The 27,152-nt window shown below is 40.6% G+C and overlaps 1 protein-coding gene across 2 annotated transcripts in view; it reads left to right on the forward strand.

Annotated features, from left to right (window-relative positions):
• The window catches only part of prkcea (protein kinase C, epsilon a), a 651,762-nt gene extending 645,840 nt beyond the window's left edge, over nucleotides 1-5,922 (forward strand). For both annotated transcript variants that reach the window (XM_072264998.1, XM_072264999.1), the window contains one exon: nucleotides 3,114-5,922. In XM_072264998.1, coding sequence (XP_072121099.1) covers nucleotides 3,114-3,260 — 147 coding nt within the window. In that variant the 3' untranslated portion in view covers nucleotides 3,261-5,922. The remainder of the gene's footprint in view (nucleotides 1-3,113) is intronic.
• The last annotated feature ends 21,230 nt before the right edge of the window (nucleotides 5,923-27,152 follow it).

The raw sequence follows: 27,152 nt of genomic DNA on the forward strand, positions 1-27,152 counted from the left end.
TGTTACTGCTCAGAATGAGATCCTGACTCAAGCAGTCAAAGCTGTTTCAGGTATTTTGAATGTATCTGTCTCCAGCCTAACCAAGTTTTAGCAGTGCGAGTCTCTAAATTCTTATGCATGAATCGTACACAGATTTTGAATGGATAACAAAGCCTCTCAGACTCAAGTTCATCTTCTTGTCTGCAATATAAAGTTAGGTTTTTCGTTCAGTACTTATTCGTTAATTGATTTGTCACAATCTAGGCATCCACTGGCTGTCCACTGGGCACCCACTGGCTATTGCCAATCCCTGTTTGCACTTAAGAAAAAGATGACGAGCGGCCTTCTTGTACAGCTACAGTCTTTCAGGGGAAGGTAACTCTCATGGTGCTACTGCGTAAGGATTTCCAGCATATAGTGGATCCACTGACAATGAAGGACCAGAAATATATTTCCAAATCAGAGTTGCATGCGACTTGAAGTAAGCATGCAGTTGTCATCTCCCATGCACCTGCTGCCTTATGTTCAGATATTTCTTTGCAGTGGCCTAGGTAAAAGAAATGCACTTTGTAGATGATAATGTTCTGCTATTATACTTGTTGGAGATGGGCATCATCTGGCAATTTCCTGATGCGAATGTTACTCGCCACTAACCAGACTAATAGAGATTGTTGGCAAGATCTTGCTATATGCAGCTCTGGACTGCTTCGTTTCCTGAAGAGTTTCAAACAGAATTGAACATTGTGCAGACATCAGGGACCATCCTTATTTCTGACCTTATAATAGGAGTAAGTTCATTGTAGATTGCTGGTCTTCAGGCTCTTGTACCTCCCTCTTGATGGAAATAATGAGAAGAGGGCATGCACCACATAGTAAAGTTTTGCAAGGATTTTGCAGCTTTCCTCCCAAATCTGTCTCCACCTTGCATCTGCTTCATAACAGCATGCAAACAAAGATCTTAACCAACGGTTTTACAACCGTCACAGGTTAGTTTGTATATATTGGTATGAAGCAAAGCCAGGCCTTCATTTCAAAACTTCTGTCAGTCATTTTCACCAAAATGCCTCAGCTCACATCCACCAAGTTTTTTACGGGCTGATGCCACCCTCCAGGGACACCACCACTTAGACAACAGACAATAGGTGCAGGAGTAGGCCATTCGGCCCTTTGAGCCAGCACCGCCATTCACTGTGATCATGGCTGATCATCCACTATCAGTATCCAGTTCCTGCCTTATCCCCATAACCTTTGATTCCGCTATCTTTAAGAGCTCTATCCATCTCTTTTTTGAAAGAATCCAGAGACTTGGCCTCCACAGCCTTCTGGGGCAGAGCATTCCATATATCCACCACTCTCTGGGTGAAAAAGTTTTTCCTCAACTCCGTTCTAAATGGCCTACTCCTAATTCTTAAACTGTGGCCTCTGGTTCTGGACTCACCCATCAGCAGGAACACGCTTCCTGCCTGCAGCGTGTCCAATCCCTTAATAATCTTATATGTTTCAATAAGATCCCCTCTCAGCCTTCTAAATTCCAAAGTATACAAGCCCACTCGCTCCAATCTTTCGACATATGACAGTCCTGCCATCCCGGGAATTAACTTTGTGAACCTACACTGCACTCCCTCAATAGCAAGAATGTCCTTCCTCAAATTTGGAGACCAAAACTGCACACAATACTCCAGGTGTGGTCACACCAGGGCCCTGTACAGCTGCAGGAGGACCTCTTTGCTCTTGTACTCAATTCCCCTTGTTATGAAGGCCAGCATGCCATTAGCTTTCTTCACTGCATGCTTGCTTTCAGTGACTGATGTACAAGAACACCTAGATCTTGTTGTGCTTCCCCTTTTCCTAACTTGACTCCATTTAGATAATAATCTGCCTTCCCGTTCTTACCACCAAAGTGGATAACCTCACATTTATCCACATTAAACTGCATCTACCTTGTATCTGTCCACTCACCCTGCATCTTGGAGATGTCCTCGATGGTCAGGAGGGTTGTCCCTGTGACTGGGACAGGCTGAGTCCACAATCCAATGCAGTGTCTTGCTATCCTGTGTATTGAAGGCTCCATATCAGGTTGTGATACAACTAGTCAGATTGCTCTCTACTGTATATCTGTATAAATTTGTAAGAGTCTTTGGAGACACACCAAATCTCCTTAAGCTGCAAATGAAGTAGAGTTGCCAGTGCATCTTCTTCATGATTGCATCAATGTGTTGGGCCCAGAACAGATCCTCTGAGATGTTGACATCCAGGAACTTGAAGCTGCTCACCCTTCTCACCACTGACCCCTCAATGAGGACTGCTGTGTGTTCTCCTAACTTTTCCTTCCTGAAGTCCACAATCCGTTGTTTGGTCTTGCTGTTGTTGAGCGCGAGGTTGTTCTTGTGTTATCACTCAATCAGCTAAGCTTTCTCACTCCTGTATACGTCCTCCTCGCCATCAGAAATTCTGCCAACAATAGTGGTGTCATCAGTGAATTTATAGAAGGCATTTGAGCTGTGCCTAGCCACACAGCCATGAGTGTAGAGGGAATAGAGCAGTGGGTGAAGCATGCTCTTTGAGGTGCATCCTTGTTAATTGTCAGCAAGATGTTATACCGATCTGCACTGACATCCTTCCATTAAGTTAGCATTTAATAAATGTTACTAATTGCTCAACAAGGCAGTATGAAGCTTTCTTCTTGAATATTTGAAGTGTTCAGGATGAAGGTCCTGTAAGTTGAGCTATTAATTATGGAGTCTCTGGATTGTTTACACAGTGATACAAATATATTTCCAATCAGCATGGTGTGGTACTTGCAGACAAAGCACATGCAATTGCAGACCCTGTCATTTGAGGCAGATGAGGTGCAGGCCTTTCCAAATGCTGACAAGCCTTGGCAAGTTGCTGCCAAGCACATTATAGGTGGTAACCTTTGCAGTTAAGGTGCACAGATAGTTGAGGAATCGAACCGGTCTATATAAGTGTCACCTCTTTTCAGCAATGGAGACAGAAATTTCAAGTGGACAAGTTTCAGTTATTGTAACTAATATTGCAGAGTTTGGTGCTTATATCTTTGATTCAATATTCTTTATTTCTCAGGTTCAAAATCTACTGTCTTAATAAAACACTTCTCATTATTCTTCTTTTAGAAAACCAAAAGGGATGTGAACAACTTTGACCAAGACTTCACACGTGAGGAACCTGTATTGACGTTGGTGGATGATGCTATTGTTAAGCAAATAAACCAAGATGAATTTAAAGGTTTCTCTTATTTTGGTGAAGAGTCAATAGCCTAAGACATCCTGGTGCTGCCTGACATGCCAATACCATGCAATGGTCTGAGAAATCTAGCAAGTTTTTAGGATTGAGTTACTTAGTACTGTGTAGTACCTGTATTCCCCTGCAGTAATAAGTGTTTATGTTTCTACTTGTTTCAATTTAAATTAATGCACTCCATGATTTTAATTCCTTAATTTCTATTTAGAGATGGTTATGTTGCCCATATTTTCAGCCCTTCACTGAAACGGGGCTTGACAGGAGAAACTTGTGTGTGTAATGCAAACAGTATTAAAAGTACCAATTACTAGTAGTACTGCAGGTTCATTCATATACAGCAGGAACTCCAGTACGAGGAAGTGGAATAGCTGTGTGTCAACAGAGCATGTGAAACAGAACTACATACCAGAGCTTGACTTGGAAATTGAAGCTTAGGAAAATCAACCACTGGCTGGCTTGTCTTGCCAATCAGTTGATTATTCCACCAGTGTGGAAATTGCTCAGGCAAAGATAAAGGGTTACAGAGTGGTTTATTTTATTATTTTTATCTTTTTGTGGAGATCTTACACTGTTTTGAATTGTCACTTTTTGTGCAATTTTTAGTGAATTAGGGTGTGTGAAATCACATTAAACATCTGGGTGCTGCCTAACCTGGATGAATACTCAACCAAGTAGATTGTGAGTCAGTCATGATTGTGCACTCATCTCGCTGGCTTCTCAGTTCTTTGGTGACTGTCCTACAGCATACAGTGTAAGACTTGCTGTAACCTAGATCTTGAACAATCACATTGCACTGAATTGTAGGCTTTATTTAAAACCAATGCTTGTCACCAAAACCAGAGTTATCTGACACATTTGTTATAGTAGTGTGTTAATTTGGCACATTGCACAAATTCTTGTTTATACTACTGCCCCTCAACTGTACTATATTTTTTTAAATGTGTATCTTATTTTTAACTAAGAATTGAGGGTATAAATTACACCCAGGCAATGTAGACAACTGACGATCAAATCACACAAAAACTGACAAGATTAGGATGGAGAACATTGTTTTGACCTATGAATAATACTCTGAAAATTGTGACTCTGGTTAAGGATATGATAATGTACGTGTATGCTAATAAGCAGGTCCATTCTGGTTGTATTTTATTTTAGTACTTCATGTGTGTATGAATGTGAATAAATGTATAGGTGTGTGCGTGTGTGTGTGTGTGTGTGTGTGTGTGTGTGTGTGCGTGCGCGTGCGCACACCGCGTGCCCTTAAAGTCACTTATAATTTTACTGGATTGGTATCCCAGTCACTGGGACCCACATTAACTGATGCATCTGGATCCCCAGATGTAAAGAAGTACTTGTGAGTCGCAAGGTAGCACTAAAAAAAAGGGCTCTTTGCTTTTTGTACAGGCAAAAAAAAGTTGTAAATACTGTTTGCTGCAAGGCCTGTGGAGTTCAATGAACAGTATCAACTGCTGCATGTTCAGGCATATTATATATATATATATATATATATATATATATTATATATATATATTAGTCATTGAAATAAAGTAATTAATGATAATGTCCATGTGCAATACTCTGTGTATTTGTTCAAATTGCTGTCTAACAAGTTGATTTTTTGTTGCCCAATGTCATTACCTTGTATTAAGCTATACTGGAGATCTTGTAGAATGCTTCAAACTGCATTAAGGGTATTATTAAAAAGGAAGACAGATATTATTGCAGATGTTTGCAGTGTTGTTACAGTTGCTCTCTTAAGGCAAGTTTGTCAGAGTAGTTTCAAGTTGAAGGGGCATTTTTAATTATTTATGTGGCAAGAGGCCTTTGTGTATGCAGAACTTAAAGGTTGAAACATTGTTAGCATCCCGTACATTCCTCAAACTTCAATCTACTGTTTTAAGCATGAGGCTCATGGTGATATTGATATAAAGCAGGCCTTGGACTTAAGCACACTTGTATTTAGATTGTACAGTTATAAGAAAATATGACAGGTAATCAAGTTGGTTCAATTAATGGAATTGGGTGCTTGATGGTCAGTGCAGACTCGGTGGGTCAAAGGACGTCCTTCCGTGCTGTATGACTCTATGACTATGATTGTGAAAACTTTGCATGGACAGATAATCATTCCCTCATTATCCACTTTTCCTTGACCATTCATTATTGGTTTACATTCACAAGGTTCCTTATTACCTCCTAGCTCAATTATAAGACATTTATGGCTCTTAACTGTGGAAGCAAGTTGTAAAGCTTCCCCAACTGTAGGTAGGTCTTCTCCTTTCCTACATCTGCCAATTTCAATGCAGAAAGAAAGCGGCTGTATTTCTATCTCTGTGCTTCTTCTATCTCATTCATTTTCTTTTACATAGAAGAAAACAATCGCATGTCTGCTTTATGGAGAGCAATGAAAGGTTTGTCTCCAAAAACATAGCGAAATAAATTACCTCTTTTAACTTAAGTAATGTACAGAATGAGTCTGGCTGAATCAAAATGTTCTAAGTTTAGTTTCTGTTTTTTTTGTGATGCTTTGTTTGTACAAAAGTTGTTTTCTTCATGGATGTATTTTAACTCTCCTGCCATCCGTAGTGTTATTTCATTGTAAACCTTACTGTGTGCCAAATGTACTGTATGCAACAGGATCTAAATGTGTAATGTTTGTTTTAAGACCCAATAAAAAAAAGTACAATGTCAATGCAAGATCTATTATATTTCTTTTAATTCTTAATTACAGACTTGGATATTTATTGAAGTAGCTAAGAACAGGAACAAAATGTTTTGTTTTTGCCCCAGAAGTTAACTAGATGACAAGCTTGGCTTTCAGTTTTGTGCGGAGGTCTCCAGAGCAAGCCGCAAGATGAATTCGGGTCGAATTCCATTTCTGGAGAGAATGGACTACCTGAAGTTGAAGTGTTTTTATGTGGGGAAGAAAGGGTCTGATAAGATCTTGCGAAGAGAGAGAAAGTGCTGTTGCGCCACATTGCCCCTTTTCTTCTTGAAACTGTTTTAACCTTGGGCTTCCCTGATGCAAAACAAATAATTGAGTGAGGAGCTTGAGTTCTCATTAGTGCTCTGAAATTGACAACCTTTCTCCAAAATTCCACCTCTGGAAAACTGTGAAGCTCCCAGTTTGTGGTTATTTCTCAACCTTCCTCAGACCCATCAACTTACAATCTGATGCAGTAAATGCATTTGCAAGTTCATTGCAGCAAGAGGATTCAGAAAGGCATATAGTATATTGCAAGGGGATCAAGTTTAGATTTTGTAAAAAGTTATTATCAAGGCGTTGGTGAAAGAATGCTGACGGTACACTTTGCATAGTTTGGTGCCCTTGTTTTCAAAGGATACAAGAGTGTTGGAGATAATTCAAAAGGGATTCACTGGTCTATTTCCTGGGATGAGAAAGCAGTCATATTAAAAGCAAGCGTTACCCTGGTTTGTCCTCCTAAAGTGCCACACCTCACATTTGTCTGCATTAAATTCCATCTGCTATTTTTCAGCCCATTTTTCCAGCCAATCCAGATTATTTTGCAAGCTTTGAAAGCCTTCTTCATTGTCCACTGTGCCCTCAATCACTCATAGCAAGTTCTGCCTAAGATCTGTGCTTTGGTCCAGTCATTGTCCATAACCCTGAGGCTTCAGATTAACAAAAACAATTTAAAAGGTTAATGCAATAAATTTTGGGGCAGATGGAAGGCTTGGAATTTATGATGTGGCTATATAAAGGTCTGGTAACACCAGTTCTGGGCACTTCTCTGGAGACTAGATTTATCAGCCAGGGAGAAGATGCCATGGAGCTTCATCCAGATGGTGACTAATATGTGTTCCAATTAAGATATGACAATTAAACAAGCTCCTAAGTTATTTGGAGCAAATTTTCTCTGACCAGATTGTGGTAACTTAACATTTTATAGTTCTTAGCTCCAGGATTATAGGCAACATTGCCAATGCCCACATTTATTGTCCATCCATCAGTGCTGTTGAAATGAGGAGGCAGTCAACTACATTGGTCAATTGGAGTCACATTGGATCAAGACTGGTCAAGAACCACAAATTGTTTTCTTTAAAGGATTGGTAAGCCAGACAAGTTTTCATGACAGCCTTATCAGTTAACAATTACCATAACTGAAATGAAAAAAATCTAAGTAGAATATAGAGAGGTAGTTAAGCCCAAAGATCAGAACACAGGAAAATGGGTGATAGTCAGAAAGGGAAAAAAGGTAAAGGAGCCAGTGCAGAGTAGCCCTGTGGCCACCCCCCTCAACAATAGGTATACCACATTGGAGTCAAGATGGGGAGGATAACCTAACAGGGGAAGTCACGGTGGTCAGGTCTCTGGCACTGAGTGCCTTCATTACTCACAAGGGTAACAAGAGTGAAGAAGAGGCACACTGTGGTGATAGGGGATTTGTTAGTTAAGGGAATGCAGGAGGTTCTGTGGATGAGAACATGACTCCCAAATGGTACGTAGCCTCCCTGGTGCCAGCGTCCGGGATATCTCAGATCGAGTGGTCAGCATTCTTAAGTGGGAAGGTGACCTGCCATAAGTCAGGTACCAATGACATGGGTAGGACAAGTAACATGATTTGGCAGAGGGAGTTCAGGGAGTTAGGCGCTAAGTTAAAGGGCAGAACCGCCAGGGTTGTGATCTCAGAATTGTTCCCCGTGCCACATGTTGTTGAGGCCAGAACGAGGAAAATTTTACAGTGTAATACGTGGCTAGGGAGTTGGTGTAGGAGGGAGGCATAAGACTTTTGGATCATTGGGCTCCTTTCCAGGGAAGGTGGGACCTGTACAGAAGGGACGGTTTGCAGTTGAACTGGAGAATGACTAATATGCTAGTGGTAAGGTTTGTTAATGCTGCACAGTGAGGTTTAAACTGGAATTGCAGGGGGATGGGAACCAGAGTGTCAGAACAGTTAGTGGAGGCTGATGTTCGGAAGACATCAGGCAAATTCTGGAAGCAAAATGTTGAGCATGGTGTGACCAGTGTCCAGAGCTGTATATATTTCAATGCAAGAAGTATCATAGGTTACGCGGAAGATAGAGATGAAGATAAGATAGCTGGTTTACAAACAGAGGCAATGTGTAGTGATGAGAGGCTGTTGATAGGGCAAAACTGCAGTCAAAAGGATGAGTTGCAACATAAAAAGATGACAAAATCGAAAAGGGTGAATACAGGACTGGAGGTGTCAGTATATGGAATAAGGCAGATGAACTTACAGCGCAGTTGCAGATTGGCAGGTATGATGTTGGAGGCACCACTGAATCATGGCTGAAAGAAGATTATAGCTGAGAGCTTAATGTCCAAGGATGCATATTGCATCGAAAGGACAGGCAGGAAGGCAGAGGGGATGGTGTTGCTCTGTTGATAAAATATGAAATCAAATCATTAGAAAGAGGTGACATAGGGCAGGAAGGTGTTGAATTATTGTAGATAGAGCTGAGGAACTGAAAGGATAAAAAGACCCTGATGGGAGTTGTATACAGACCCCCAAAAAGTAGTAAGGATATGGCCTACAAATTACATTGGGGAATAGAAAATGCATGTCAAAAGGGCAGTATTACTATAATCGTGGGGGATTTCAAAATGCAGGTAGATTGGGAAAATCAGATTGGTCCTGGATTCCAAGACGGGGAATTTCTAGAATGCAAAGAGAAGGCTTTTTAGAGCAGCTCATGGTACAGCCCACCAGGGGATCAGCTGTACTGAACTGGGTTTTGTGCAATGAACCAGAATTGATTAGAGAGCTTAAGGTTAAAAGAACCCTTATGGGAAAGTGACCATAATATGATTGAATTCACACTGAAATGTGAGAGGGAGAACCTGAAGTCAGATGTATCAGTACTACAGTGGAGTAAAGGGAATTGCAGAGGCATGAGAGAGGACTTGGCTAGAATTGATTGGAAAAGAACACTGGCAGGGATTACAGCAGAGCAGCAATGGCTAGAATTTCTGGAAGCAATTTGAAAGTCATAGGATATATACATCCCAAAGAGGAAGAAGTATCCTAAAGGAAAGATGACACAACCATGGGTAACAAGAGAAGTCAAAACCAACATAAAAGCTAAAAAGAGGGCATACAATAGAGCAAAAAGGAATGGGAAGCTTTCAGATACAAACAGAGGCAACTGAAAAAGTCATTAAGAAGGTAAAGATGAAATATGAAAGTAAGCTAGCCAATAATATTAAAGAGGATAACAAAAGTTTCTTCAGAAACATAAAGTGTAAAAGAGAGGCAAGAGTGCATATCAGATCACAGGAAAATGATGCTGAAAAGGTTGTAAAGGAGAACAAGGAAATGGCGGATGAACTGAATAAGTATTTTGCATCAGTCTTCACTGTAGAAGGCACTAGCAGTATGGTGGAAGTTCCAGATGTCAGGGATCATAAAGTGTGTGAAGTTACCATTACTAGAGAGAAGGTTCTTGGGAAACTGAAAGGTCTGAAGGTAGATAAGTCATCTGAACCAGATGGCGTTCACCACAAGAGTTCTGAAAAAGGTGGTTGAAGAGATGGTGGTGAAATGGTTCTGAAGACTGGAAAATTGCAAATCTCACTCCACTCTTCAAGAAGGGAGAAAGGTAGAAGAACGGAAACTATAGACCAGTTAATCTGTCCTCAGTGGTTGGGAAGATGTTGGAGTTGATTACTAAGGATGAGGTCTCTGGGTATTTGGAGGCACATCATAAAATAGGCGATAGTCAGCATGGTTCCCTCAAGGGAAAATCTTGCCTGACAAATCTGTTGGAATTCTTTGAAGAAACAACAAGCAGGATGGACAAAGGAGAATTGGTTGATGTTGTGTACTCAGATTTTCAGAAGGCCTTTGACAAGGTGACACACATGAGGCTGTTTAACAAGCTATGAGCTCATGGTATAACAGGGAAGATCCTAGCATGGATAAAGCAGTGGCTGATTGGCAAGAAGCAAAGAGTGGGAAAACAGGGAGTCTTTTCTGGCTGGCTGTCTGTTTAGTGGTGTTCCACTGAGGTCTGTGTTGGAACCAATTCTTGTTACGTTATAGGTCAATGATTTGGATGATGGAATTGATGGCTTTGTTACAAAGTTTGCAGATGATATGAAGATAGATGGAGGGGCAGGTAGTTTAAAGGAAGTAGAGAGGCTACAGAATGACTTAGACAGATTAGGAGAATGGGCAAGGAAATGGCAGATGGAATACAGTGTCGGGAATAATAGGATGTACTGAAACTGGAGAGGATTCAAAGGAGGTTCACAAAAATGATTCCAGGATTGAACGGCTTGTCATCTGAAGATCGTTTGATAGCTCTGGGCCAGTATTCGCTAAAGATAAGAAGAATGAGGGGTGACCTCATTGAAATCCATCCAATCCTGAAAGGCCTTGATAGAGTGGATGTTTCCTATTGTGGGAGAGTCTAAGACCAGAGGACACAGCCTCAGAAAAGAGCGATGTCCTTTTATAATGGAGATGAGGAGGAATTTCTTGAATTTAGACCTGGATGCCCTGATGAGATTCAAACTTCTGGCCTCCAGTCACTGGTCCAGGACCCTAAATGCAACCCGAATAACATGACTGCAATGTTAGTATTTTATAAAACTGGACTATTTAGAAGTAAAGTCAGGAAACACTTCTTGACATAAAAGGCAATGGAAGTCTTTACTCTCTTCACAAATAAAAGGCCTGACGCTGGATCAATGAAAATTTAAAGACTGAGATTGACAGATTTTTGTTTTGAGCTTTATTTGTTGTTTGGCAGTCGGTGTCTCTGATGTGGCCAACATTTATTGCACATTGCTTAAGAAGGTGATGTGAATAACTATAACTAAGGCTTCTAATGAACCAAAAATAGCAATTGTTGAGTCTGGATGTTAAATATGTTTGCATAAGATCCCTTTCTTATTCCAAACAGATGTACTGAGCTGTTAATGATAAATGCAAATATCACAGAAAATGTTTTCACCTCTGTGAAAATTTAAGGCTCTCAATCTAATTTGACAATTACTGCTCAAAGAAAATCATGTATACATAAATGTGATTGAGTCTGTTAGTTGGGCATAGTATCATTGACACCATTACCCATACTCTGTAAAAAGATTCACGAGAGAAATGTTAGCATTTGGACACACTAGTGATTTCTCTTATAATTTGTTTGGACTTTCAGATCAGTCTATTGTGGTTAAAGGAATATATGATTTAATCATTTCTGATAATGTACTGAGATAAATTTGTAAAGAATAAAGTTTATTGTTACTCTATCACAGATATTCCAATATTTTCTGAAATCTTCTTGGTGGTCTTAGTTGAAAAGGTGAGTGCGAGAAGAGTTCTCTTTCCCACAACTTGAAAGAAGTTCCCAAAAAGAACCGATATCTGAAATAGGATGGAAAGCTCAGGAAAACAAACAGAAAAGCTGAAAAACCTCTGCAGGTCAGGCAGCATCTATGGAGAGAGAAGGAGAGAATTAATCATTCAGCTCAATAACCTGTGAATGTACATTTTACTATGCTTTAGATACTTGACAATAATTAAAATTTTATTGGATGTGGATCTGTCTAAATTTATATTTGGCTTAATAAAAACATGAATACATTTTATGACTTAATCTGTGACACACTTATTGATATTTATTGTGTAATTAACACACCTTTCTCCTGACCACACCCCTGTATGCTGCTCGACCAGATTGCTGGTTGCTCCAGGTTTCAATATCTGCAGTCTCCTGTGTCTCCTTTAATATCATTCTATTTTTGTTCTACTCTGCGAGACTTCCAACTTACTTCTGAAGAGCATTGTATTTCACAAGCAGTGAAACCAGCTCATTCAATTCTCATGATTGTTATTTGTGTCGTTGACTACATAGGCTGTTTCAAACAGACTTCTTCGCCGATAATTGTCCCATATTTTCCTAACAGGTTTTTTTCTCTTCTAATATGCAATAAAATTAAGATGATATTGCATTTCTGCTTTTACACCTGGTTCATCTTGCTGAATTGTATGTTTCCTTCATTTCATTGTGGAAAGCATCTATAAATACAAGAGTTTCAGAAGGGGGCATAACCCAGAATAAGAAGATGGTGGAGGAGTAGGAGTGCATGCTGGTAGGAGATAGGCGAGGGCATGCCTTCTAACATGTCTGTCTATGATCTCTTCTACTGCCCTGATGAGGTCAAACTCAGGCCGGAGGATCGACGGCACGTATTCTGTCTGGGTAGTCTCCAACCTGATAGCATGAAAAACAATTTCTAACTTCCAGTCATTTCGCCCCCCCTCCTCCTCCTCTCTCTTTTTCATTCCCCATTTTGGAGGAATGGAAAAGAGAAAAAGAGGCAGGGGGCAGAAATTACCAGGTTTCTCTCACCCTTCTCATCTCACCTGTACATCACCTCCTCCTTTCTTTTCTTCCATGGTCCACTGTCCTGACCAATTTGATTTCTTCCTCTTAATCCCTTTACCACTGCCAAGATCCCCTTTCAGCTTCTTCCTTCATCCCCCCCCCCCCACCCACTCACCTACTTTTCCCACTCCCTACTTTCTTATTCTGGGTTCTGTCTCCTTCCTTTCTGTTCCTAATGAATTATTGATGAGTTTTCCCTCTTAGGTGCAGCCTAACTTGCTCAGTTCCCCTGGCATTTTGTGTGTGTTGGGAAGAATATACTATATGTTGTTTTCCTTATGAGGCATATAGACTGTACAAGATAAACAACAGGAATTCTGCAGATGCTGGAAATTCAAGCAACACACATAAAAGTTGCTGGTGAACGCAGCAGGCCAGGCAGCATCTCTAGGAAGAGGTGCAGTCGACGTTTCAGGCCGAGACCCTTCGTCTTCAGGGTCTCGGCCTGAAACGTCGACTGCACCTCTTCCTAGAGATGCTGCCTGGCCTGCTGCGTTCACCAGCAACTTTTATGGGTGTTGACTGTACAAGATAATGTTTTCTTTTGACTTGATCATAAAGCACAAACTGGTAAGTATACATAGAGTTTTTAGTCTGTGTATTTTTGAAACTAGGTTCATTGTGATAATGAAGGAAAAAAATCCATCTAAATTTCACTCTTCACAACTTGATCAACAGCTAATCTTAGACTCTGTCAAACAGTGAAAGCACAGAAGCCTTTTGAGTTTGATTCAGGTTTCTAGTGCTTCAATACATTGACAATATGAAAAATATGAGAAGAAAGATTATCATATATACTACACAAACATATCAAAGACCAAAAGACAGACCACACTTAAAAGTTTTTTTTAAAGCTACGAGTTTTAAACCTGAAGAAAAGTGGGTCATTTAAAATGTACCTGATAGCCGAACTCCTTTCTGAAAATTCGGCAACCTCAGCATTTTCATTTACCTTTATATTTAGAAATGCTGACATTGATCTGTTTTTCAAGCTATCAGAAAATTTTCAGATATGAAAGGGAAAATGGGTTTGTGCACAGCAAACAATATGATGAGAGCAAGTGTCTTGTGTGCAATAATGGCAGATGTTTATTGAAAGCACATACTTAACAATTGACAGGTGATTTTGCAACTTGCCACACAGTATTCACACTCTCCCTCAAAAGTCATGTTCACAGTGGAAATCTTGTAGACAGGGTTAGATATCTAGAATTCTTTCTTTGTAACCTAGTAAGCAAAAGGTCGACCAGAGGGCCCTTTTTCTCCCCTAAGTTGAATGTTAGTTTCCAAACTTTGCCACCTTTTAAGAGTTTAATAGAAAAAAAATCATTAAAAAAATAAAATAAATACAACCTTACCTTCTGAAATTTAATTTACTTTGTGGTTATAAAGGAATTGAAAGGTCATTTAGTCAGCAATTGCCTTGTTCAGAAATAATCCCCAATTTAGTTAATCAATTCCAGGTAAACTGTTCTCACTTGAATGGCATTATACCAGAAGGATTTCTATGTACATTATATAAGGAAGAAAACTAATGCTTGGAGAAAATAACACAAAGTAAGAATAATTTTATGCATGTACCTTTTATGACTACAATATATCTCAGAATTTCACAGGCAATTAAATATATTTGAAATTTGTTTACAGTTCCGTTGTGGTAAAGTGTATTAAATAAAAATAGCAAAAATACAGGAAATTAGTTTTAAAAGTCTAGAACTGCAATACCAATAGAAATGGTAAACAGCAGACCAAATCTGCTCATGGTTTAATTAATAAAGTATCAAACATTTATAAAAATCATCCATCAGTTAATACATTAAAGAAGATGGAGGAGCTCACTGTCATTTAAATGAACATGTACATTCTCATGAGTTACTTTTTGCTGTATACTATTTAGCTCAGTTATATCACAAAGAGGAGAAGTCAAACACAAGTTAAGTAAACAACACCCTGGATACTCAAAGAAAGTGATTGCAGAATTTTATGATACTCAGTATGGATAAACAAATGGAGTAGTTAACTACCAATTGGCATCCAAACCAGTCTTATTATCTTTAATTACAGTCCACTTCACTGAGTAGTCAAGAAAGGTATCCACCTGAAGGCAATGAGATCTTTAATTACACAAGTTAGTTGGCATTGGAGTATACTAATTGTGCTACAGCTGCAATTTTTAATCAGTTTAAAGTCTGAAAGCCCTTGCAAAAAGAGGAAGAATGCATGACATGGTATGTAAATTTTACTTTTTTTTAGTCCAGAAATAGGTGATTTTGGCTTCACCCTACTGCCTACAATACCTTTCTGAAATTCTCACATGGTGACTTGCCTTATTGCCAGTCACTGCCTATACCTGCTACTGTGGTGTTTTATTAGTTTCTAAAACAACAGCTCCCTGGTGGCTTTGGCCAGTAGCTAACTGGTACTGGACAGCCAAGGTTTGGCTTTTCCATCTATCATCTGCCAGCTTCTTATTCATCCCCCTTCCCCAACCCACCAGGCTTCACCTATCACCTGCTAACTTGTCCTCCTTCTCACCCTCTCACCTCACACCACCTTATTCTGGCATCTTCCCCATTCCTTTCCAGTGCTGATGAAGGGTCTTGGCCTGAAACATTGGTTGTTTTTTCATTTCCATAGATGCTGCTTGACCTGCTGAGTTCCTCCAGCAATTCTTGTGTATATTGCTCTGGATTTCCAGCATCTGCAGACTATTTTGTGTTTACCAGCTATCATCTTCTTTCCTTCTCTTAACATCACTTCCCCAATCACTTCTGACTTCTGGTTAAGATAAAGCCCAATAAGTCAGATTGGGTTAATATTGTTCATCACTTAAAAGTAGATTTACAGGAGGCAAATAATTTGAAGGCATAACCCACATGAAGAGGAATTTAAAACCGGGATCAGAAAACTGATAGCAATAATGTAGCTGCAATATTAAAACAATCTATCCTTAGACACATTATAAAGCAAACATATCCTGAGCATGAATCATAGATTTATAGGGGTGTTTACAACCCCAATTATGGCCTTTTAGATCAAGTTTGTGTTAACTCCAAGGCCCTAAATTTATACAATGAGAGGCCTAATTCTTGTTTTGCACAGAAGAACCTGTGCAAATTAAGCACTCCAATTCCCATTTCAAATTGTTTATGCTTTACACATAATTGATATCAGAAAATAAGAGTTTTACATGCCACTTTATTCTGTAATCCTGCTTCTGGACCTGTCTTCTGCTTATTGTACATAGGGAGGATGGATCCTGTAAACCAACTCTTAGTAATCACCTTTAGATCAAAAATACCCTGTAAGTTAGAAAATAATATTTGTGTATTGGTAAAAGTGAATGATTAGCAGGAGGCATAAAGCCACAAACTAAATGGGAGCTGCCAATGAAAATGGTGTACACAATTACTACTGCAACATAAAAGTTAAGCATTGTGAGACAGATCTGATTTGTGCACATTGCTGTGTAAATCTTTTTCTTTGGGATTTTTCACTCTACAGCTTCACATTGTTATACTTTATTTAGTTATCCATTGAGATATAGCATGGAGTTGTCCCTTTGAGCCACACTGCCTAGCAATTGCCCAGATTTAATCCTAGCCTAATCACAGGACAATTTACAATGACCAATTAACCTATCAACAAGAACAACAGGAATTCTGCAGATGCTGGAAATTCAAGCAACACACATAAAAGTTGCTGGTGAACGCAGCAGGCCAGGCAGTGTCTCTAGGAAGAGGTGCAGTCGACGTTTCAGGCTCCTGAATTTGTATATGTTTCTTACTAGTCTTCTCTCTGTCTTTACCTGTCTTCTCCCTGTTTCTCTCTCTTTAGCTACACCTATGTAGTGTTGGATCCTGAGATATAAAGGCCAGATTGGTTATAACTTAAACTGGAGAATGCTCCCAGCCAGTATCATCCATTCAGTAAGTGGATCCTGTTGTCTGAGGTCAGGTTCGGTGACAATCTGTCACAAGTACTTTGCCTGACAATAATATAAAATGCTTCTCAGTTGAGAGGGCATTTACTATTCTGATAGTTTTGTCCCCTTGTATGCACAATACTGAAACATATTGTACATAATATATTAGTTTAATTTCAGCATGTGATCTGCTGTATTCAATAGATATCTGGCAAAGCTTTCTCATTTAGGAAGAGTAATTTTTGTAATCAATGAAGAGGAAGATTTAATGGAATGTAAAACAAAATAGTATTTCCTGAGTATTATGCTGAGATGTGTATAGGTAATGCTGAAAAACATGGACAGGATTTGAGCTACAAGCTTGAAGACCATTGCTGCCAACAAACTAAGCCTACACCAGAGAAAAGGTCATGTCAGCTGAGAAAGGAGGTCATGAAACAAACATTTGTCTTGTACAAATAGGGGATCTCCACAGAGGCAAGACTAAAGATTTAGAAATTGCAAGTAAGCACTAGGACTTCATTTTTCAAACTACTTGATCCCTGAAATCCCAAACAAACTTCAAATTTCTCTTTAGCCAGTTAACAGAAACGGTCTTTTACTGTGTCCCATAAAGAATGCTCTCAGACAATAGAGTCAGCAAGTATGTTTTATATATTTATCCATGATATTGCTTCAGTAGAAAGAAAACTTCATATCTCCTCAGTGTTAAATGTACAGTTATTTATGGAAACGTGATGATTAATGCCAGTTGTTTTATCTGCTTTCATATCAAACCTCCTTCCCACCCTTTGGAACAACAACTAAGCAGATTTAGAAAGAGCCAAGAGAAGTGAAACTAAGAATGAGCACTTCCTCCACTGGGAACTGTGGTCATGGACCTGCATTGTGCATAGCAAAGCTCCACTTAACAATATTATTAGAATGTGGCATGAGTGGTACTATTATTGAAGTAGCAGATTAGGAAAAATGTTCAGCTGGAGATTTAACTGTCACAATATGTCGGTGATTGTCACTTATTTGGATAGTCTATTTGTAGGAATCTGATGTAGGAAGTAAGCAGGTTTGTTTCTACCACATATTTTATAAGTAATTCTCCATGTGTTTCAAAGTTATTGTTATTTCCAGAATCAATTTTTCTAATGATGGCCAGGTGTCAGGTTGTCAGAGCTTAAGAAATTGAGGGGAGGTGGGGTGGTGAACTGTGTCGAGATCTGGCTGTTTTTCTTTAAATTGATTTGAGCATTTGAGAAGGTGGTGATGAGCTTTCTCCTGAACCACGGCTAAAAGTCATCATAAGTGTTACTGAGAAGGGAATTTCAAGACTTAGACCCAGTGAGAGTAGAGCACCAGTAGCATCTTTTCAGTTTAGGACGGTCTGCAACTTGGAGGGAAACCGAAAAGCAGTAGTGTTCCCATGCACTTGCTGCCCTTGTGCTGCTTAAAGGTTTGGGGTTTCAGTCAGCAAGTACCCACAGAGCATTTTGTAGCTGATGTGTACTATAGCCACTATGCACTATTGCTGGAGATGGCAATATTTATTTGCCACATGAGTGAGTCGGTTTTGTCCTGCACCTCATCAAGCTTCCTGAGGGTTAGTGGAGTTGTGCTCATCAAAGCAAGTGGAGAGTATTCCATCATTTGCCTGGCTTGGGCTTTGTGGAGTATTCCATCATTCTTCGGCTCACTGGGAGAAACAGAATGCTCAGACTCTGGCCTACTGTTATTGCTGTGTATTTATTTTGCTGATCCAGTTGAGTCACAGATTAATGGTGATTTCTGCCCCCCCCCCACCCCCAGGATGTTGCTGATAGGGGACTCAACAATAGTGTTGTCAGTGAGTTCCAAGGGTAGATAGTTAGGCTCTCTCTTATCGGAGTTGACCATTGCTTGCCACTTCTGTGCATAAATGTTAGCTACTACCTAAAAGTCTGAGTAAATGTCTGGGTCTAATTGTGTGCAGATATAGACTGCTTCCTTTACTGAGGAATTTCAAATGGAATCTCGTATTGTGCTTTTCAAGCCTCATGGATCCAACTATGGACAGCAATATCCATCAACAAACATAGCTGAAGGTGGTTGGGGTCCTGGGGAACTCCTGCAGTGATGTCCCAGACCAACAACGATGACAAATGTTCTCTTCTGTGTGAGCTTTAAATTCAGCCACTGGAAAGTTTTCCCTCTAACACTCATTAATATCAGTTTTACAAGAACTCCTAATGTCACTCTTGGTCAGATGTTACAGTACCTTGATGTCAAGGACCGACACTCTCACTGTATGTTTTAAGGTCTGGAACAGAATGGTCCAGGTGATACCTAAACTGAGAAGAGTAGTGATTGATAAGAGGGTGACACCTGATGCCATCATTTTACTAACATCTGAGGGTTGACTGATTGAACAGTAACTGGCTGATGGTTTCGCAAGCGTTCAACGCAATCATATCCTCAGTTCTAATCAACAGGCTCCAAAAGCCTGGGTTCTGTACCTCCCTCTGCAAATAGATCCTTGACTTCCTCATCAGGAGACCATACTTAATGCAGATTGGCACACCTCAAGGATGTGTGATAGTCCACTGCTTTACTCTCTCTACAGCCATGACTATGTGGCTAGGCACAGCTCAAACATCATCTATAAATTTGTCGATGACATGACTATCATTGGTAGAATTTCAGAAGGTGACAAGGAGGTGTACAGGAATGAGAAAGATCAGCATCAAAATTAGGTTTCTTATCACCAGCATGTGACGTGAAATTTGTTAACTGAGCAGCAGCGGTTCAATGCAATACATAATCTAACAGAAAATAAATAATAATAAATAAGTAAGTCAATTATGTATGTTGCATAGATTAAAAAATGTGCAAAAACAGAAATACTGTATATTTTTTTTAAAAAGTGAGGTAGTGTCCAAAGATTCAATGTCCATTTAGGAATCGGATGGCAGAGGGGAAAAAGCTGCTCCTGAATTGCTGAGTGTGTGCCTTCAGGCTCTGTTCCTCCTACCTGATGGTAACAGTGAGAAAAAGGCATGCCCTGAGGGTTGGTGGCCCTTAATAACAGATGATACCTTTCTGAGACACCACTCCCTGAAGATGTCCTGGGTACTTTGTAGGCTAGTACCCAAGATGGAGCTGACTAGATCTACAATCTTCTGCAGCTTCTTTTGGTCCTGTGCATTAGCCCCTCCATACCAGACAGTGATGCAGCCTGTCAGAATGCTCTCCACAATACAACTATAGAAGTTTTTGAATGTATTTGTTGACATGCCAAATCTCTTCAAACTCCTAATAAAGTATAGCTGCTGTCTTGCCTTCCTTATAACTACATTGTTGGGACCAGGTTAGATCCTCAAAGATCTTGACACCCAGGATCTTGAAACTACTCACCCTCTCCACTTCTGATCCCTCTGAGGATTAGTATGTGTTCCTTCGTCTTACCCCTCCTGAAGTCCACAATCAGCTCTTTCGTCTTACTGACATTGAGTGCCAGGTTGTTGCTGCAGCACCACTCCACTAGTTGGCATATCTCACTCCTGTACGCCCTCTTATCACCACCTGAGATTCTAGCGACAATGGCTGTATCATCGACAAATTTATAGATGGTACATAAGCAATGCCTGGCCACACAGTCATGTGTATACAGAGAGTAGAGCAGTGGGCTAAGCACACATCCCCGAGGTGCCCCAGCGTTGATCATCAGTGAGGAGGATATGTTGTCATCAATCTGCGCAGATTGTGGTCTTCTGGTTAGAAAGTAGAGGATCCAATTGCATAGAGAGGTACAGAGGCCAAGGTTCTGCAACTTCTCAAACAAGATTGTAGGAATGATGTTATTAAATGCTGAGCTGGAGTCAACACCTGACGTAGGTGTTTGTGTTGTCTAGGTGGCCTAAAGCCGTGTGGAGAGTGATTGAGATTGCATCTGTTGTTGACCTATTGTGGCGATAGGCAAATTTGCAATGGCCCAGGTCCTTGCTGAGCCAAGAGTTCAGTCTAGTCATGACCAACCTCTCAAAGCATTTAATCACTGTCAATGTGAGTAGTACTAACAGGCAATAGTCATTAAGGCAGCTCACGTTATTATTCTTAGATACTGCTATAATTGTTGCCTTTTTGAAGCAAGTGGGAACTTCTGCCTGTAGCAGTGAGAGGTTGAAAATGTCCTTCAATACTCCCTCTAGTTGGTTGGCACAGGTTTTCAGACCCTTACCAGGTACTCCATCGGGACCATTTGCCTTGCAACAGTTCACTCTCTTTAAAGACAACCTAACATCGGCCTCTAAGACGGAGATCACAGGGTCATCAGGTGCAGCAGGGATTTTCATAGCGGTAGTTGTGTTCTCCCTTTCAAAGCTGCATAGAAGGCATTGAGTTCATCTGGTAGTGAAGCATCGCTGCCATTCATGTTATTGGGTTTCGCTTTGTAGGAATTAATGTCTTGCAGACCCTGCCAGAGTTGCCGTGCATCCGATGTCGCCTCCAACCTCGTTCAAAATTGTCTCTTCGCCCTTGAAACAGCACTCCGCAAATCATACCTGGTTTTCTGGTATGGGCCTGGGTTGCCAGACTTGAATGCCACAGATCTAGCCTTCAGCAGACAACATACCTCCTAGTTCATCCATGGCTTTTGGTTTGGGAATGTTCAGTAAGTCTTTGTGGGCACACACTCATCCACACAGGTTTTAATGAAGTTGGTAACGTCTGCAGCATACTTATCGAGGTTCGAAGATGAATCCCTGAATACAGTCCAGTCCAGCAATTCAAAGCAGTCCTGTAGGTGCTCCTATGCTTCCCTTGTCCATACATTTTTGGTCCTCACTGCTGGTGCTGCAGTCTTCAGTCTCTGCCAATACTCAGGGAGTAGAAGTACAGCCAGGTGATCAGACTTCCTGTGGTGAGGGTGTGGAATAGCACAGTAAGCATTCTTGATGGTGGTGTAGCAATGGTTCAGTGTGTTGTTTCCTCTGGTATTGCAAGTCATCTGTTGATGGTAGTTGCTTAGTGATTTTTTTTTTCAGACTGGCCTGGTTAAAATCTCCCAAAATGATGGTGAAGGCATTAGGGTGTGCTGTTTTGTGCATGTTGATCCCATTGTTCAGATCATCTAAAGCCTGGCTGACATTGATCAGCTGGTTGAGTGGTGTCGCAACAACAACCTTGAACTCAACATCAGTAAGACCAAGGAATTGATTGTAGACTTCAGGAAGGGGAAGTGGAGAACATGCATAAGTCCTCATTCGGGGATCAGCAGTGGAAAGGGTGAGCAGTTTTAAGTTCCTGGGTGATAACATTTCTGAAGGTGTATCCTGGGCCCAACATACTGAAATAATTACCAAGACACGACAGCGGCTATAATGCATTTGAATTTTGAGGAGACTAGGTGACATACCACAGACACCTGTAACTGTTTACAGATGTCTGGAGAGCATTCTAACTGATTGCATCACTGTCTGGTACCGAGGGGCCACTGCACAGGATCGGAAAAAGCTGCAGAAAGTTGTGAACTCAGCCAACTCGGTCATGGACACCTTTAAAAGGCAAAGCAGCAAAAAAATGGCATCCATCATTAAGCAACCTCATCACCCAGGACATGCCCTCTTCTCATTGCTACCATCAAGGAGGAGGTACAGGAGCCTGAAGACACACACACAACATTTCAGGAACAGCTTCTTCCCCTCCACCATCAGATTTCTGAATGGATATTAAACCCATGCACACAACTTCACTACGTTTTTTTTCTCTTTATTTGCTCTCTGTTTGCACCACTTATTTAATTTTATATTTTTAATTATTGTAATTTATTTTATATTAGTACGTATTGCAATATACTACTGCTGCAAAACACAAAAGTTAACAACATATGCTCATGATGTTAAACCTGATTCTGATTCTGATTCTGCTTTTTGTGAACAGAACATATCCTGGCAATTTGAGGTCTGGGGGTTTGAGTGATTCAGGCTAGTTGTGGCTGGTTATAAGTTTGTAAACGTTAAGGTTCTTACTCTGAGGAGTGGTTAAGGGAGCCATAAGGAAAATAAAATAAAGAGAACTTAACTTCTGTTGGTATACAGTGGGACGGGATCCTTTCAGAAGGCCAAATTTAAGTTACACAGCTGCAGGGCAAACAGCCTATGAGTACCTCAATGGTCTGTGAAAATCCAAGGACAACGCGTTTGGAACAATGAGTCCTGTTGTATCCTGGTAGTGCTCTAAAAAATGGCACACTAAAAATGGCATCATTATATACCTGTCCAGTGCAGGAAACAGCTGATCTATACATTCTTAATTATCTTGGGTACGGCCAGTTTAGGCTATGGAATGCAAACATTCCATCCAGAAACCAGTACAATTGCATTCCGTTCCGGGAGGCATAAATATGCATTCGCACAGTGGCACAGTTGCAATACTGGATTTTTTAAAATGCAAAATTCTGAATATCAAGCCTCAAATCTGTGCCTAAATTTTTCCCCCTATCATAGGAATGAGAGATTTCCACAACTGCAAGCTGCTGTAATTGGAGCCTTTTTCAAAACCACATGCTGCCAGCGATGATAGAAGTTAATAATAAAAACAGGAGAAATCAAAAATCATCAAGTGGTGCCAGGACAGCTCCAGTGCCGTGTGACGTGTTGGCTGCAGAGCCATGTGTGTTGCTGTTGCTAGGTTCAATGACGGAAAGTGAGACTTGTCTGAGCAGGAGCAATATCAGTAAATGAAAAAGGCTTCACAGAGATATAACTCTGCTTGCTGGTTACTTATTTTCATAGCTGTATGATTAAGTACATCACTCATACTTCTCCTGTTAGCAAAGGGGCCAAGAGCTAAAGGACATCAGTTGAGAGTAAGAGGTTTAGAAGGATCTGATGAAGAACTTTTACACCTGGTGGGTGGGTGCAATCTGGAACGCACCTCCTGAATGGTTGGCTGGTCAGACTCACAGAATTAAAGAAACATCTGCACAAACATTTAAATAAGCTACAGATTGAGTCCTGGTAAATAGGATTAATACAGGTGGGTATTCAGTAGATAGCGTAAATATAACAGGCTGAATGACCTGACGCTTTGTCCCTATTAATCAGTGACACATATGCAACATTAAGGAAAGCCCCTGTCTATGTTTCATGTGAACGTCTGTGAATGACAGCCAAAGCTTCATGGGAAAATGAAGTTAAACATTATACCATAAAGATGCTTTATTCAGCTTTAGATGTTTAGTCACTGAAAGTAGTTATCTGAAATGTCTGATAATGTTTAACACTCTTGCAAAAACCAGGTCGCTCTGCTGCATATAGAAAAAGTTGGTGGAACTGAAGAAATATTCACTATCCTGACTTCCTGTCCCACGAAGTGCATCTCAGAATCTGGTTGGAGGCATCTGGGGTATGTACAGCTAAAAGTTTATTCCAGGTCTGGGATAAATGACATGATGCTACTTCTCAATTTCGTGATTTCATGTATGGATATGGATCAGGGAAAACACAAAAGCTCCCCTAAAAATGCTGACGTTTCTCCCCAATAAACAATCACCAAAAGCAGTGCCTTGGCTTCTAAATTCCCCATCTGCTGCTCCAGCATTGCAACCTTGTACAGTAAATTGTGGTAGCAACCATCCCTGTTTTTGCTATTTTAGGTCTTACAGAAAAGATCAATGAGTCATGGACACAGCGAATCAGCTGTACTTCCGGCAAAATTGATTATAAATAGGACGTTCTGAATTTGTGTGCTTGAACTCCAGAGATGAAGCTTGGATTTAGTCATATTGGTTTGAAATGTGCCAACTTGGCAGGCATTATATCAGATCTGCTCAAGGAAAGTCAAAGAGCACTTGTTGAACTGCAGTACCAAATAATTAAAATCCTATTTAATTTGCAGATGACACGAAGCTGGGCGGCAGTGTTAGCTGTGAGGAGGATGCTAAGAGGATGCAGGGTGACTTGGATAGGTTGGGTGAGTGGGCAAATTCATGGCAGATGCAATTTAATGTGGATAAATGTGAAGTTATCCACTTTGGTGGCAAAAATAGGAAAACAGATTATTATCTGAATGGTGGCCGATTAGGAAAAGGGGAGGTGCAACGAGACCTGGGTGTCATTATACACCAGTCATTGAAAGTGGGCATGCAGGTACAGCAGGTGGTGAAAAAGGCGAATGGTATGCTGGCATTTATAGTGAGAGGATTCGAGTACAGGAGCAGGGAGGTACTACTGCAGTTGTACAAGGCCTTGGTGAGACCACACCCGGAGTATTGCGTGCAGTTTTGGTCCCCTAATCTGAGGAAAGACATCCTTGCCATAGAGGGAGTACAAAGAAGGTTCACTAGATTGATTCCTGGGATGGCAGGACTTTCATATGAAGAAAGACTGGATGAACTGGGCTTGTACTCGTTGGAATTTAGAAGATTGAGGGAGGATCTGATTGAAACGTATAAAATCCTAAAGGGATTGGATAGGCTAGATGCAGGAAGATTGTTCCCGATGTTGGGGAAGTCCAGAACGAGGGGTCACAGTTTGAGGATAAAGGGGAAACCTTTTAGGACCGAGATGAGGAAAAACTTCTTCACACAGAGAGTGGTGAATCTGTGGAATTCTCTGCCACAGGAAACAGTTGAGGCCAGTTCATTGGCTATATCTAACTCCCTCTTAAATATGGCCCTTGTGGCTACGGGGATCAGGGGGTATGGAGGGAAGGCTGGTGCAGGGTTCTGAGTTGGATGATCAGCCATGATCATACTAAATGGCGATGCAGGCTCGAAGGGCCGAATGGCCTACTCCTGCACCTATTTTCTATGTTTCTATGTTTCTATCACAGTTGTTGACATAGTCACGTGAGAAATTCCACAAAGATAATTCTGACATTGTTTAAATGTAGTTAAGCTAAAGAAAACACAGATAATCTTATAGGGAGCAACAAAGCCACTCATTCCAATCACTGTAATGTATCTTGAGCTATTTTAAATAGAAATCTACTTTCAGTGACAAAGTCAGCAGCTGCCCGATTGATTTAAAATGTAAATACAGGTTTGTGCATCACACCTAAATCATATAATTTGTCTTCAGCTCCTTAACCTGATTATGGTAAATGGAGCATACACAAAAGGAATCATTTGCTCTGAGAGTTTGTTTAATGGTAAATGCACTTTCACGTACATTAACTCAATTACGTCTAAGTAATGACTCTTCTATGGGTTTATGCAGGTTCATGGAAAACAGGCCCCTTTCAAATTTGTCTGTGTAGTTCAATTCAAAGTTCAAAGTAAATTTATTATCAAAGTACATATATGGCACCAGATATAACCAACCAGCACGGAAGACAACCAACAGTGCAAGTACTAAATAAATAAACAAGCAATAAATATTGAGGACATCAGATGAAGAGCCCTTGAAAGTTGTGGAAACAGTTCAATGATGGGGCAAGTGATGTTATCCCCTTTGGTCAAGAGCCCAATGGCTGAGGGGTAATAACTGTTTTTGAAGCTGGTGGTGTGCGTCCTGAGGCTCCTGTCACTTCCTGATGGCGGCACTGAAAAGAACATGTCCTGGGTGGCAGGGATCCCTGATGCTGCTTTCCTGCGACAGCATTTCATGTAGATGTGCTCAGTGTTTGGAAGGGCTTTACCCATGATGGGCTGGGCCGTATATAGGGGAAAACCGATGAGAAAGTATTGTTGTATGGAGGGACTCTAATGACAGTTGCGTACATAATTTTTTTTCACTCGTTAATGGCTGATCTAGTTATGTTGAAAATAATTGGTAAAATAAAATCAGGGAAGTGGTGAAGAGAGCAACTAATGTAAGGAAAGTTAGCTTTCTCTTTGTGAGCCTTCACAGAATCTAGTTGTAGTGTACAAGTTAAAATTAAAGTCTTCCCTGTCAAATAATTTCCATACACGTTTTTCAATCCGACAACATGGATTTTAAGCAACAATGTGATGGAGAAACTCAGTGGATCAAGCATCTGTCAGGGGAAAGGAATTGTCAAAGTACTAATGCAGAGTTCGGAACTGCAATGTTGACAGTTCCTTCCCCATCCTATGCCTTCCTCAAAAGCTGCTCGACCCTCTGAATTCCTCCAGCAGATGGTTTGTTGCTGTAGATTCCAGCATCTGCAGTCTCTTGTTTCGCCACATTGGATTTTAATCTTTCCAAATCCACACACAGGCTTCCAACATACAACGTACATTGTCCTCTATGTAGGGAGAACATTCGGATTGGAGGGTTGTGACTGGTGGTGTCCCACAAGGATCGGTTCTGGGACCTTTACTTTTCGTGATTTTTATTAACGACCTGGATATGGCTTTAGAAGGGTGGGTTGGCAAGTTTGTAGACAACACAAAGGTTGGTGGTGTTGTGGATAGTGTAGAGGATTGTCGAAGATTGCAGAGAGAATATTGATAGGTTGCAGAAGTGGGCTGAGAAGTGGCAGATGGAGTTCAACCCGGGGAAGTGTGAGGTGGTGCACTTTGGAAGGACAAACTCCAAGACAAACTCCAAGGCAGAGTACAAAGTAAATGGCAGGATACTTGGTAGTATGGAGGAGCAGAGGGATCTGGGGGTACATGTCCACAGATTCTTGAAAGTTGCCTCACAGGTAGATAGGGTAGTTAAGAAAGCTTATGGGG

Source organism: Mobula birostris, chromosome 8 (genome assembly GCF_030028105.1).
Source record: "Mobula birostris isolate sMobBir1 chromosome 8, sMobBir1.hap1, whole genome shotgun sequence".
Taxonomy (NCBI): Eukaryota; Metazoa; Chordata; class Chondrichthyes; order Myliobatiformes; family Myliobatidae; genus Mobula; species Mobula birostris.